The 15012-nt window shown below is 41.8% G+C and overlaps 1 protein-coding gene across 2 annotated transcripts in view; it reads right to left on the bottom strand.

The window, feature by feature from the left end:
* Positions 1-704: 704 nt before the first annotated feature.
* The window catches only part of LOC117886293 (formin-I-like), a 58556-nt gene continuing 44248 nt past the window's right edge, over positions 705-15012 (bottom strand). Inside the window, exons 12-17 of one of the 2 annotated variants that reach the window (XM_034787976.1) lie at positions 14252-14404; positions 11741-11867; positions 11597-11629; positions 9863-9966; positions 8129-8212; positions 705-1431 (exon numbers count right to left, since the gene is read on the bottom strand). In XM_034787976.1, coding sequence (XP_034643867.1) covers positions 1315-1431; positions 8129-8212; positions 9863-9966; positions 11597-11629; positions 11741-11867; positions 14252-14404 — 618 coding nt within the window. In that variant the 3' untranslated portion in view covers positions 705-1314. The remainder of the gene's footprint in view (positions 1432-8128; positions 8213-9862; positions 9967-11596; positions 11630-11740; positions 11868-14251; positions 14405-15012) is intronic. The other variant, XM_034787977.1, reaches the window with a different exon arrangement.

The following is a 15012-nucleotide window of genomic DNA, read 5'->3' as shown; positions in this document are numbered from 1 at the left end:
CCCCAATTCCGACCCGCTAAGGCCGATTTTATCGTTAATCCCCTCGTTGGAGGTGGAGTAAAAAAACCGGTTTAAAGGGCCCTTTAAGCCAAAAAAAGGGACTTAGCCATGTGAACGTGTCCAGGCTTAATTCAATTTAACGCTGCTAAATTCGACCTAAACTCATAGTGTAGACCAGGCCTTAGATGCTGAAGTCAAATTCAGCACTTCACTAGAGGTGAGTAGCATCTTCCAGGACTGGGCCTTTAGATCTAAAATAAGTTGAGAAACATAGTCCTCTCAATCAACATTGCTTTCAGCACCAGTAGACAAAATGGCTAATCAATAAAGGGCTTGTACCACTTTTCTCCTTTCAAGGTTACAACATGCAAGACAAAGATTTTTGGGGGGTTTTTTTTGTTTTGTTTTATAGTTGTAGGCTTTTTTCCCCTTCTGTAAATTGTTGGGCTTCTGCTAATTATTCAAATTCAAAACCATAGTTTTCCCAACTAATGCACCCAAAGTGCTTTTCATGTTGAAAATCATGGATGATCTTTCCCAGGATCCATTACTTAGATGCCTCATGACAAGTTTTCATTCTGCTTTTCTGATGTTATACCCTGCCTGCCAACCCAACTAAAATCTAAGCTCTTCTGTCACTCCAATAGCATGTCACCTCAATCTACAACATTAGTCATGAAAGAAAGCACAATTTTATTGTACTGCTTTGTAAAAAAAAAAAAATAAATTATGCAGCCTTACATTCTTCTCATTATTCATTCTTAGTTGCCAGGCTGTAATAGATGCAGATGAACATGAATTTTTGCTAAACGTTTTCCTCTGTGGGTAAAGAGTCCACATTTCATTACAAAGCAGATGATACATTATTTAGTAAAATTACAGTAAGAAGAATAAAAAATTAGAACACCACACAGTTATTCTTTCCTCAGGAGGGCTCCATAAAATTCACTCAAAAGACTGGGTATCAAAGAAAAGTATTAAAAAGAGAATTTATAATATGCTGAGATTTTCTCCCCTCACGGTGTACAGACATTTCAGTGGATAAAATATTTTTGGCCCCCAAAATTGATGCATTGGTAAGAAAGTTAGAAACAAAACCAGGAAGATGCACATAGATAATCTGGGATTTTGAAGGGCCAATTTTAAAACCTTGTAAGTGTATAGTATCTACTTTAACTATACCACACAGGGCAAAATTCACCCCTGCTCAGAGAGCAAGTACAATTTCTATATGCCATCTAAGTACCCCCAAAAGCCCCCAGGCAACAAAGTTCCATGACACAAAATTTAAGAAAAAGTTCTTTTCCTTTAACATTATATTGGTGACTTTATGACAATGTCTGCAGAGACCTTCCTGAATTCCTTAATAAATGCAGAAATCCAGCCAAATAGCTCTTGAGAGTCTTGATCTGGTGATTCCCCAAATTTTACCTGTGAATTTGAAAGAGAAAAAATACTAAATATTTAACATTATCCAAGTTTAGCTTGAACAGCATCCAAGATTTTCATGATCAGTGCCCAAGATTAAATGCATTCATTATTATTGGTATTACGATTACAGGAACATCTAAAGGCCACAGTTGAGACCGGGTCTCCACCAGACATCATGCAAACATACAATAACAGGTGGTCCCTGCCACAAAGAGCTTAAAATCTAACATGACAAGTCAAAGAATGGAAGTATAATTACCCCAGTTTTACAGATGGGTAATACAGAACAAAGGACTTCATCCTAAAAACTTCCATTGACATTAATGGTGTAGGATCAAGCCCAGAAAGATTAAATGACTTGCCCAAGGTGATACAAGAATCTTTGGCAGAGCTGGTAACTGAATCCAGATCTCCCACATCTCAGTACATTGCAGTTAGCTCAAGATTATCCTTCCCCTCAATTTAGTATTATTCTGTGGTTTCAATTCATACATCACCAAAATTCCAAGTCCATCCACAAATCATCAGAACTGATCACTGGACCATAGTGACAACTGAGAAAAAAGAGATTAAATAACTGCAAAAACTGAGTTATCACTCCCGCTGATTTTTTCATGTCCCAACTGAGACATACAGAGGGGGCAGTGTAGCTAAAATTATATAGCTGTTACCTATGATTTGGCTAAATGTAGAACTTTGTGTTCCAGGGATAGCAATTTAACAGATTACACAATAACCACATTAAATGTTAAGACTATTTTTAATTCTATGTTTTAATTAAATCAATCAGTCAACCCACAAAAAATAGAGCTGTTCATAAAAAGAGGGGAGAAATCAGGAAAAAAAAGTAAATCTTATCTTCCTTTTTATTTGAAATTTTGAAAAAATCATTTTTTTAAAATTGACTAGCTCTAGATTTGGTAAAAATAAACAGAAGAATAACTGAAAGTCTTATCTACAGTTTTATTGATTATTTTTTCAAATTATGGAATTTCATCATAAATTTCAAAATTCAAATCACTTCAACCAGCTCAAATAAAAACAGCAAAATTCGCAGTGACTCTTGCTGAAACTGTTCTACTTTGTGTAAAATGCTTGAATAATCACTGTGAGGGACAATGAGGCAGAGAATGATTCTATAGCAGTGGTGGGCAACCTGTGGACCACAGGCCACATGCGGCCCATGAGGGTAAGCTGATTGTGGGCCACGAGACATGTTGCTGATATTGACCGTCCACAGGCCCAGCCCGCCTCAACTCCCATTGGCCAGGAACAGCGAACCACGGTCATTGGGAGCTGCTGGGGGCCATTCCTGCGGATCGTCAATGTCAGCAAAATGTCTCACAGCCCACAATCAGCTTACCCTCAAGGGCCTGCAGGATACAGGTTGCCCACCACTGCTCTAAAGCCATGTGGTTAGGGCACTCACCTGGGTGGGTGGCAGAACTGGATTTCAGTCCCTGCTCCAATTAATATGTAACTATTTGCAATAAATGGAACAGCTTCAGCAAGAGAGGTTGATGGACACAAACCCTACAGTCTGGTGGTGAGGGTACTCTCCTGGGAGAAAGGGTTCAACTCCCTGCTCCAGATGCAAATTCAAACCTGGGTCTCCCACATCAGTTCCCTAACCACTAGTGTACTGAGTAGAAGCAGGGGTGTCATTACCTCGTCCTTTGTTTTCTTTCTTTAGCCCTTAATTTCCTTTCCTTATGTTAAAACAAAAACACTAGTTTGAACTAGTTTGACACAGCTAGTTCAACCTGATTTTTTTTTTATTTTGAGTCACCAGAAATTCTGAAAAAATTCAGTTTCAGTTAGACCAGAACCAAAATTTTTCTTCATTTTTTTTAGCTGCTAGCAAACTTTTAAAAAAAACCATCTTCACATAGCTCTTCTCATGCTCCCATTATGTTCTATAGCCCCAGCACCCTGGTCAAACTGCATCTCCTGCAATTCATCATTTTCTCCCCTCTAGCAGCACATCCTGGGAGCTGCTGGACCTGGTTCATCACAGGAGGCGTAATCCTGGTGCATAGAAGAAAATGGGGACATTTCTGCTTTGACCCAAATATTTCTGTTTTCAGGCATTTGGTTTTCTAATGAAAAAAAAATAAAAAAAAATTCTGTGGAAAGCAGACACTCTGAGGCCTGGTCTAGGCTAGAAGGGGATCAATCTAAGTTACGCAACTTCAACTATGTGAATAACATAGCTGAAGGCGACGTACTTAGACCTACTCACCGCAGTGTCTTCACTGTGATGAGTCGACTGCTGCCACTCCCCCATCGACTCTGCCTGCGCCTCTCACGGAGGTAGAGTACACGAGTCGACGGGAGAGCACTCGGGGGTCGATTTATGGCATCTAGACTAGACGCAATAAATCGACCCCTACTGGATCGATTGCTACCCACCGATCCGGCGGGTAGTGTAGACATACCCTTAGAAGAATTTAATTTAATTAAAAACACAAATTCCACCCCCAAAAAAAACAGTTTTGGGGGGAAGAATTTTGACCATCTCTAAAAATAATCCACACAATGTGCAATCTATTAGAAAACAACAAGTTAAAGCAGCCAGACTATAAAATCTAGAGCTAGGGATGGGATTCAAGGCTCAGATCAACTGCAGCCCTCGTATCAGTTCTCCAGCCTTAAGGCTTATGACGGTTCTTAACTTTAAATCATTTACTGGGGTTTAATTAAGGAGGTTTGTCATCATTTTCAAGGGCAGTTCCTTGATGTCATCAAATAAGTTAAGACCCTATAATGTTAGAAATGGCTTTTCTAACAGATCAGGAGAAATCCAGAGAACTGGCTCAAAAGATTCATAATAAGAGAAGTTTAAAAAGGCATTGTGTGATTCTTCAAGGCTTTATCTTGGGAGGTCTGTTGCTCTCAGTTATAGACAAGACTGAATAGCATTCTAGTAGTATTACAAGCTGCAACAGAAACAGAATGAATGATCTGAATAAGGAGATATTACTTGTCCAATTAACAATTTCCTGTCTCTCTCGCTCTACTTTATCATTCCAATAATCAGATTCCTATTTGCAACCATGGGTCTAGCATCTACCATGGACCACCCAAAACATTATCAGTTGGTATCAGCTCAGTAGTTTTGACACTGTGCTCCTAACTGCAACTCTTGGGTGCTGGAAGCCTTTGGTCTTTGGCAGGCCTTTCTCAACACACCAGGCGTGTACCGTTATTTAAGCAATAATGAATGAGGCATTTCCTAGGGCGAAGAGCCACCTGGGAGGAGTTGACAGCCCACAGCTACACCATGGGCAATTATCCCCAGTTTATCATAATACTACAGAAATGCCATGTGCTTAAGGTCATTACTGCTTTCATAAGTAGAAATGAAATAATAAAGATAGACCTATGGGGGTCTAATTTTATAGGCAGTGTAGTTTCTATTGGCACCTTCAAGATATTTCCAGAACATGTATCCCCTGTACTATTGCTGTTCAGTTGATAGGATAGGATTCATGGAAACACACACAGTTGTCTGCTTGCTTCAGACACTGTCCTGTAAACCCATGTTCCGGAATAGGACCCTCTAGAAAAGAGCACTCCTTTCCTTCTGTTTGAGGGAGTTAAGCCAAACTCACAATATTGAAATATAATTATAAAACCAAATCCTGAGGCACCTTCTGTCCACAAGATAGCTTGAAACCTGTGGGTCTCCTGTGAAAGGGGGACAAAGAGGTCCTATAGGGGATGATTCCACACTCCACCTTAGCATGGCTTGTTGGTGCATGTGTATAGTGTAAATCCAGATGGTGGGGCCACAGAGCAGCAGTCCACACCCAGCAGCAGCTGGACTGGGTGACATGGTGCAGCTTCATGAGTAGACTGGCTGCAGGACAACAATTCTGTTTTGCGGCAACTTGTAAGGTTTCAAAATTTGTTTTCCTTCGGCACTGGAACAAAACCAAATTCTTTTGAATGTTTTTGCGAAAATAGAATTGTGTCAAAATGTCTGTTTTCCAACCAAAACTTGGTTTTTTCAATTCAGGGCGGTGCATGCTAGGCTGGGTAAGGCATGGACCTGGAAGACCTAGGTGCAAGTCCTTGCTCTTCCTGATCCAGAGCAGTATTCCATCCCAGATCACTTTGAAGCAAGCAGAGCAAGGACTTGAATCTGGCTTTTTCACATCCCAAGCCACTGGCCCTAACCACCAGGCTATAGCCTCAGAGTTGCTGTTGCTGCAATTTCACTGAAAATGCTCGGACCAGCTCTATTCATGAGTGATCCAAGCCCTAGTTCTGAGTTGAGGATAAGGATCCTTGCCTACTTTTCCCACTTCTCTACTGTTTTCTTTTTACACAGTCTTTGGCTGCAGGCTCAGGATAGGATCCTTAGTGTATATCTTGTAGTTCACATTTGACTTGTTACACTATGTTGAGGCTGTTCTGTTTTTAAAAAGAAACAAGAGATACCGAGGAACCTTTGTACTCTGTTATAATGTTACTGCTAGTAAAACATTACTAATTACATTTTCCTGGTCAAACATCTCTTTAATCTTCTGCTGATGCTCAGACAGGGTCCCCCAAGGTCACCCAGACGTCGTCATATTTTGTAGTATTTTGCCTACCACCACGTTGAACAGCAGGAAGAAACATACTTTTAACTATTTTTATACAACCATTTTTTTAAAAACAAAAAAGATTTAGAGGTGTTGGCCTGGTTCTCTGAGCACAGGACTGGGAACAAGATCTTATTGTTCCCACTGTTAATACTGACCTGTCTGTGGTCACGTGCAATTCATTTAGGCTGGCACTTTAAAAAAAAAACAAACACATCTTCTAATGTTATCACTCAATCAGTGTTAGCAAATGGTGCGAGTGCTACTGTAGGTTGGCTGCAGGTGTTTCTACCATTGTCCTCTAACCGTGCTTGGAGCAAGTCTAGCAGTCATGGTGGTAAAAATGTTAGCATGTAGTCACCAGTGTTCCTACCACTGCTTCTTTGGCCTGAGTGGTTAGCCAATATTCAGGGACTCACTTGGCTGTTTCCATTAGGAGGCGAAATTGGTAAGAGTCGGATATTTCTTTGGGGCAAGCCTGTTTATTTACAAATGAATGCACACAAAGTGTTGGTTCCCTGACAGAGTAGGAACAATCAGGAGGCAGTTTCCTTGTTCAGAAATCCAAGCTTGATTTCCAGCCAGTCCTGTGCCCAAGAAGCTCCATCTCTATTCCCTCTCAGGACACATTGTCTGCTTCTCTCATGGTCTCCTGGCTTTTCTCTCTCTCTCTCTCTCTCTCTCTCTCTCACACACACACACACACACACACACACACACACACACACACCTGAAATTATCAGTCCCAGGGAACCCTCTGGGCCCACACAGTCCTGCCTCTGTCCTGGGCTTGCATGCAGTCTAGTGCCTTGGACTGTGGCTTCTATTGTTTCAGCTATCACTAAGAAAAGGGCATTTAATTGCTTCCTCTTTTCACCTAAATGAAAGGCAGCTGGTATGCTCAGCTTGTGAGGTCTGTGATAGCTTACAGATCAAAGATGGCAGGCAGCCACTGAAATAACCTCCAGCATAACACCACTATTGCTACAGCCAGCGGAGCTGAGCCAGTGATACTACGATGCCAGGAGATTTTTTTTTAATGTCATTGTGGACAAAGCTTTAGAGTTTCTCCCTCAGTTTCCTCTCCTGGACAACTGGGATAACAGCTTGATGTACTTCATGTGGGTGTTATGACTTACGTTTTGGAAAGACCTTGAAAACATTAGGAAGTTTAGACTTGAAATTAGACGAAGGTTTCTAAGGAGTGAAGTTCTGGAACAGCCTTCCAAGGGGAGCAGTGGGGGCAAAAGACATATCTGACTTCAAGACTAAGCTTGATAAGTTTATGGAGGGGATGCTATGATGGGATTAATTGATCTTTGATTATTAGCAGGTAAATATGCCCAATGGTCTGTGATGGGATGTTAGATGGGGTGGGATCTGAGTTACTACAGAGAATTCTTTCCTGGGTGCTGGCTGGTGAGTCTTGCCCACATGCTCAGGGTTTAGCTGATCGCCATATTTGGGGTCGGGAAGGAATTTTCCTCCAGGGCAGATTGGCAGAGGCCCTGGAGGTTTTTCGCCTTCCTCTGCAGTGTGGGGCATGGGTCACTTGCTGGAGGATTCTCTGCACCTTGAGGTCTTTAAACCATGATTTGAGGACTTCAGTAACTCAGGCATAGGTTAGAGGTTTGTTACAGGAGTGGGTGGGTGAGATTCTGAGGCCTGCATTGTGCAGGAGGTCAGACTAGATGATCATAATGGTCCCTTCTGACCTTAAAGTCTAAGATGAAAAGTCTATGCAAGTGCTAAATATTTATTCATTTTGTTTACCATGAGCCCTGTTTGTTATATAATAATGGTTTGAATTTTGAAGGTGAGCACCTTGTCATCAACAGTAGCTGGAGGTACACAGCACCAGTGAAACTCAGGCAATAAACCCTCAGAAAAAAGAAATGGCGTATGCTTATTCAAATCATTCTGCCACTGATCTATACACAATGTGGGATATGGTATTTCTTACCAGAGTTACACCTAAATCTATATGTACTGAGGGAAGTGTATCTAAAACGTGTGAGCTCCATTTATGGACATTTGTACATTTTTAGAAAACAGCTTTTTAAAAATGTAGATTTCTTTCAATTATGTTTTAATATAATATGTACCAGTGTATCATTGTAGAGCTTCTTCATTTCATCACATCTTTTTGACAATTGGGAAAGGTGTCCTTCATACTTCTGAATTAGATCCTGTAATAAATTTTAAAACACCCACAATGTTGAGTAGCTACAAGGATGCAGTATGAAAGCAATACTCGACAGCAGTCAGACGATTCATTGATAGCAAAAAAGAGAATGCAGGTCAAATTTTCCATGTGCCACCAAGACTGTGAGATGTGCAAAATATAAGCCTACTCACAATCTTCTGCATTTCCATACAAATATCAGATTAATGAAGCCAATGAGAGAGTTTCAGAATTTGAGAGCTCTCAGGAGTTTGTCCACTGAGATGACTTAAATCTATTAAAAAATTAAAGTAAAAAATGCAAGTTAAAAATTGTAGGGTCCTGATTTTTAGGGGATTTGTGCTTGAGTTTTATTAGCCACTGTGCGTGTGCACCTGCATGCACTGTTGCTGCATTCTAACACTTGTGCATACAGGATTTAGTGCATCAAAAACGCATGGCTTAAGTTGCACGTACTTATATCCAAGTTACCTGCTGGAAATAAGGCTACAGAAATCTAAATTTTGAAACTGAGGATGTTTCTTAACAGCTGTCCTCTTCTAATTAGTCTTATTAAAACAATGTATATTATTACAATAGCTTAGTATTCATCAATGGCTAAAAGATGACACTTCAATCTGCCCAGTCTAAGGGATAGCATGTGGTTGCATTGCTTCTGGAGAAGCCAGTGACGTGGGAAATCAGTCTCTCTGCCAGTCTCCCTGCTGTTTGGGGATGGAGTAAACTCTAACCAGGTCTATTCCTGGGGTAGTGTACTCACAGCTCTGACACCATGTGCATTGTGAGGGAGGAGGAGGGCTCTGCCACCATACCCTACCCAACTGCATGGGGAAGGGAAGTAACAGCTCTGTGGAGCCTTTTCATCAAAACCAAAATGTCTTGGGAAGGTTTCTCAGGCCCAGGATGGAATTTCTAGTCAGAAAAGAGAGCCCTCTGTGAGCATAATCAATAGTCAGGGGGTTACCACACTCACCAGCAATTTGGGAGACCCCGGGTCAAACTCCTGCCCTGCTGGATTAGAAGTAGAGTCTTGAATCTGGGTTTCACACATCCCAGGTGAGTGTCCTGGGCACCAACCTATCAGCTATTCTGGGGCAGCCTCCATTCCCCTTCCTTCTCTCATGATAGGACAAGAAGCAATGGGTTTAAATTGCAGCAAGGGAGGTTTAGGTTGGACATTAGGAAAAACTTCCTAACTGTCAGGGTGGTTAAGCACTGGAATAAATTGCCTAAGGAGGTTGTGGAATCTCCATCATTGGAGATTTTTAAGAGCAGGTTAGACAAATACCTGTCAGGGATGGTCTAGCTAATATTTAATCCTGCCATGAGTGCAGGGGACTGGACTAGATGACTTCTCGAGGTCCCTTCCAATCCTATGATTCTATGGTTTTTTTGCAAAAAGTTTTCACAAGGTCTCATTTTTGTTCTGCATCAGAACAAAACTAGATTCTGAAATCTCAAGAATTTTTGTGGAACAGAAATGTTGGTTTCCAGCCAGCCCTAGTAAGTAGCCATCACAGAGACATAACCGTCAGTTTGTATCCTATTACACCCTGCGTCAGCTGGAAAACCAGGTTATATTGAGCTCTAACCAAGTAGAATACATTACGCATCAGCTATCTCCAGTCTAAAATAAAGTTCTGGTAAATGTTACCTTTAGTTCCTTGTAGAACTGAGACTCTTGGGTTGTTGCCTTGATAGTCTTGGACTTGACCAACTTTCTGTACTGAATAACATTTTCCAATTCTTTCTTTAACACTAATCACAAAACAGAGAGGAAGTGAAATATTTCAAGAACTTCAGTAACAAACACTCATTAAGTTGTGTAAAGGCCTGCTATGCCTCACAGAAAATCATACAACCTTGAACCTCCAGCTCCATAGCACTGGCTGCTACCATTTGAGCTATAGGACTAACTGCAGTAGATGGCAGCAAGAGAAGGCTATTATCCCAGAGGTGGGGTGGACTACTAGATTCTGATGCTGAGTTCCAGAGGGCTGATTGAGAGTGCAGTCCAGCCCTCTTTCTCCTCTACTCCAGGAGTTGGGGGAGCTTCTGCCTTATGTGGTGCCCCCAGGAGGTAGGACTGGCCCCTGGGGCTGCATGCTGGGTATGGGATTGGTTGAGTGGGGAGTTTGACCCATCTCTCTTTCTCCTCCCTCCACCTTGGGAATTGGGGGAGCTACATCTGGTGCCCCCAGAGGGAAGGGGAATGCATCATGTGATGGATCCAGGTTGATGGGTGAGCCCAGTCCAATTCTCTTTCCCCCATCCCCCAACACTACAGATAATCTGGCAGCTCCTAGTAGTTCCAAGTACACAGTGTCTGTTGTTACAGATTTGGCCATGGCAACATGAGTCTGGCCTTACAATGGCCAGTGATTTGGGCAGGCTGCCAAAATGGTCCCAAGAAACACAAGTGACAGAAGGGAAATAGTGATTTTTAATAGTTTATAGCTCAGCAAAATCTGAGTGAAATTTCATGGGATGAGCTAAAAAGGCACTTCAATAGCCCAGGGGGTGTACACCCAATCAAACGCTTGCTGCAAACAGAAGCATAGAGCTTCTCTGAGAAAAGCATAGAGTTTCTCTGTCCTTCATAAAAATGGCAATCTAAATATAGGGGTCACTACCAGCTCCTCCTATAGTTAGTGCTTCTGTCATTTTGCCTAGCGTAGAAGGTGGACTTCTTGGTCAACAGTTCCAATTTTCATCCATAGCACACTTTTTTAAAAGTAGATTAAACATTTGTAAGCCTCCTGCTTCTGATAAAATTGAAATATATTTGTATTTGTTTTTTGTGCCTCTGTTGCTCTGCAAAGGCCAAATCCAAAGCCCATTCACTTCAATGGTCCTCACACCGATGAATTCAGTCACCCTTTACATCTAGCCCCAAATTCCTTCAAAACCATCCCAATTGCTAGCTTATACTTGATCTCCCAATTTTGCTCCTTTCTACTGGCTTCACTAGTGGTGCATTTCCACTTACTGAAGATACTGGTTTAGTTCAAATGGCTTCTTGAACTTCATTACTTAACTATATTGAGTTTTCCCTTGCTTTTCTGCATGCCTTCTGTGACTCTCCTCGAAGTAATTTTGATAGAGCACCTGTATCGCTTAACATCTGAGTGTAAGGCAAACTTAATGGATTTTGCTATTATCAGACAGTATATTTTGATAGATCGTTTCTAAATCATATGGACACACAAATATTTCTTTTTAAAATTCCACATGATAACATGACGTTTATATATAGCCATGGCAACCTCTTACCTCAATATTTTGAACCTCTTTACAAACTACAAAATAAGTGCAATGAAAACCTGTTTCGAGTGACTGCACAATGTATGAAAGTCTTTCTGTGAATTTAGAAAACGTATTTACATACCATCAACTTCAGCACGGAGACCTTTGATGGAAGCTGGAAAGGAACAGAGTGGGAGATTGGAGGAAGGAAAAAAAATGTTAATAAAAATTATGCACATAATGTGAAGATGGGGACTTTTGCAAAAGGTTTTTTTTATCCTCTTACCACCAGGAACAGCTTCAAATTCTGTCAACTCCTGAGAAAATTTAGCCAAATCAGGCTCATGTAAGAAGATCTGTTCCACAAGGGCATGAAGCAAGGTGATCCTCTCCTTACCCCGCAGCAGCGATAACTACAAATAGAATACAGCAATAAATTGACAGTCTAGGTTATTAGACATTTTTTAAAAATTGGAACAGCAGGGATGTTGATAGCTCCTAGATAAATTTGACAGGAATAGAAAACACAATGGAATTAAACCTTTCTCTTTTCAATCTGCCATCCCACATACATTTCTGCTTAAAATTAACTTTGCATTTTCTCAGATCCTTTCTTGTTCCCTTGTAATGTCTCATTTTTCTTTTTTAAAACTTAAGATATCTTAATTGACTGCAATTGATTCTGCATCTCCAAATATGCTCTTGCCCCGGGTCCCATTTAAAAGCACTATGTGGTGTTCATGTAGACAGTAAGGTTCCTTAATAGAATCTGGGGAGATGCTTTGTGGCAGAAAATGATTTTGAACATATTTTTCATTATAATAGATGTGGCATTACAGTACTGTCTCAGAACTGTCACTTGCATTATAAATTATACACACCCATATTAAAGTCTCCTGTGGGAAAAGAAATCTGAATAATTAAAAAAAACCCTCTCTTCTATTTACAGACCAGGCATAATCTGATAATATTCTTAAAAGGTTCAAAGCATCCTACAGAATATGCATTCAATTCTTAGTTCTGGGATCAGATCAGATTCCGTTATTGCTGAGTGGCGTGAAGAAGCAGGTGCATGGACGGGAACTGTGCTCAGTGGCAACGTTTTCTGCTGGCAAATCTTGATGAGGCAGGGAAAGATGTGATAGAAAAGTTAGTTAAGAGATTGTTTGAGAACTAAAGGCCAAATGATGGTTGTCCCAGAGCAAGTGTGGCCAGTGCATAGGATTGATATGGCTGTATATGGTCAATGTGCCTAGTGGAGCCAGTTGGGCACTAAATTGGCCAGCAGCTTTGAGCAGCCCAGAATGGATATATCAGAATGGAGAGATACCAACTCGAGCCTGGTGAGCTGTGCTGGGGGACTGAATCCTTTGCCTTTGAAAAGGCATAGCAGGTACCACTAGTGAGCACAGTGCTTCCTCAAGCAGCTCTGAGGCTTTTCTGCCTACTTCTGGACTCTGCAGGCGTAATGTTTCCAGTCACCAGTGCTCTTCCCCCCACCCCTAGCCCCCACACAGCTCTGCCACACCTGGCAGCTTTCCCACAGCCCTTAGTTTAAAAAATCCTCTAGAACCTTTATACTGTTACATGCCAGCAGTCTGGGGCATTTTGGTTTAGGTGGAGCCCATCCTTCCTGCATAGGTTCCTTCTTTCCCAAAAGGTTCAAGGTTCCCCAGTTCTTGATGAACCTAAAACCCTCCTCCCTGCACCATTGTCTCATCCACGCACTGAAACCCTGCAGTTCTCTCTCTCTTCCTGCCTCCGCATGTGGGCCATTTCAGAGAATGCAACCATGGAGGCTGCGAAAGAGGTTCAGACTAAAGGGACGGTAAGGCCGCATGGCCTCCCCTGTGCAGGAAGAGTCAGACCCTTGGAGGTCTGGCACACTGAAGGGGTTCCTCCTAGAGACTATCACAAAGCTATGGGCATAGCACTGATCCTGTGGAACTTTGACAGGCTGTCTGACTGCAGGTAGTGACACTTTATTGTGTCCCTGAAAGTCTCCTCCATGTACGCGTCTGTCTCCCTTAGCTCCTCCAGTGCAGCCACTCTGGCTTCAAGAGCCCGTACTGCCTCTCTGAGGGCCATGAGCAGTTTGTACCGTATACTCACCTATGCCACCCGCCCCTGAGGAAGGTAATTGTACATGCTGAATTCAGGGCAATAAACCTGATAGCCCCCACTCTGCTGCTGGGCTTCTGTCTGCATTATTTTTACTCTTGCAGGTTTTTTTGTTGGGGAGGGTTATTGGCCTAAGTTTAGAGTATGTTTGTTAGATGTATGGGGAGGGAGGAGTTCTCTCTCTCCCCCTTTCCCCCCTTTCCTCCTTCCTGTGATTCTTTTCTGGGAGGCTTTTCTGACACCCGTCTAGTACATAGGTTATAGTCCCTTAGCCTCCTCTCCTGTGGCTGAGCACTCAGCAGCCAAACTTTCCTTACCTTGTTAGCTCACTCTGTCTTATGCACTCTCACTCTGTCATGGGGCTCCCACTGCTCAAGAACGGGACCTGGAAGGAATGCCTCTTGCACTAGCGTTCTAATCTCCCTGGCTAGTTAAACCACTGTTCTCCCTGAGTTGGCCCTGCTCTCTTGTCAAGGGATCCTAAAGGGGTTATGGATCAAGGGAAGGCAGGCTACAGCCTTGTTAATAAACTCTCAGAGGTTAATGACAATTAGTTACCCCATTTTTAAACCCAACTCTGCTTGCCGACGCTAAAGGAAAATCATGTTTAACATTATGTTAGTTAATATGCACTGTAACACAGTGTTTTCAATGCTAGGAAAAAGTGTTAATTCACTTTGGTCAAAGAAGACAATCGAAATCCTTTAGCCATCTCTCTTCCAGCCTTTTCATTTAAGTAGTTCCCAATGGCTAAGATGTACTCCAACACAGCAACAAATTTCTGGCTGGCTTGCAGCTCTTTGCATGCTCGGATCTTCTGGTTTATTAGCTGAAACACAAAAGCCTGACTTCAGTTCAACTGGAAGATGTGAGTAAAATGAGGTCTTCACCTCTCTCTCTTTGTTAGGTCTATCTGTTCCTAGCTGAAGTACACAAGCTATATTTTAGCTGTTGTAGGCCTGTCTTTACATTAATTTCTCTTGGAGAACAGGCCAGAGGTTTTCATGAACCCCTTGTTAAAATTCTGCCATCAAGATAAAAGGAGTGTTGGCACGATTTCCCTGTTTCTGATGAGGACATGCCCTTCCTGAATTCTGCCAAATTATCCATGCCAGAAAGGATTTATCCCTCGTCTCATAAAAATGCCATGAAGAGCAAATATTTTGCTATTGGAATATACCAGATTGCACCAACTATCAGGGGAAATGGATAGCCAAGAGCCCAGCAGAATGTCTCTATCCTTCACCCCACTCCTGCCTATTTCTAAGTATACCAGCTGAGCACCGTGCTATCTTATCAAAATACGCCAGACATTTTTTTTCCAGGAACAAACTTAATCATTTCCAGCAATCAAACTTAATATCACTGTTTGCCCAGTGAGGCTGCCTTCTTTCTGTGGTTAGGGATAAGAGATCCTTTTTAAAAATAGGAAAAACA

This window comes from Trachemys scripta, chromosome 12 (genome assembly GCF_013100865.1).
Source record: "Trachemys scripta elegans isolate TJP31775 chromosome 12, CAS_Tse_1.0, whole genome shotgun sequence".
Taxonomy (NCBI): domain Eukaryota; kingdom Metazoa; phylum Chordata; order Testudines; family Emydidae; genus Trachemys; species Trachemys scripta.
This window is presented reverse-complemented; position numbering and strand designations above follow the sequence as displayed.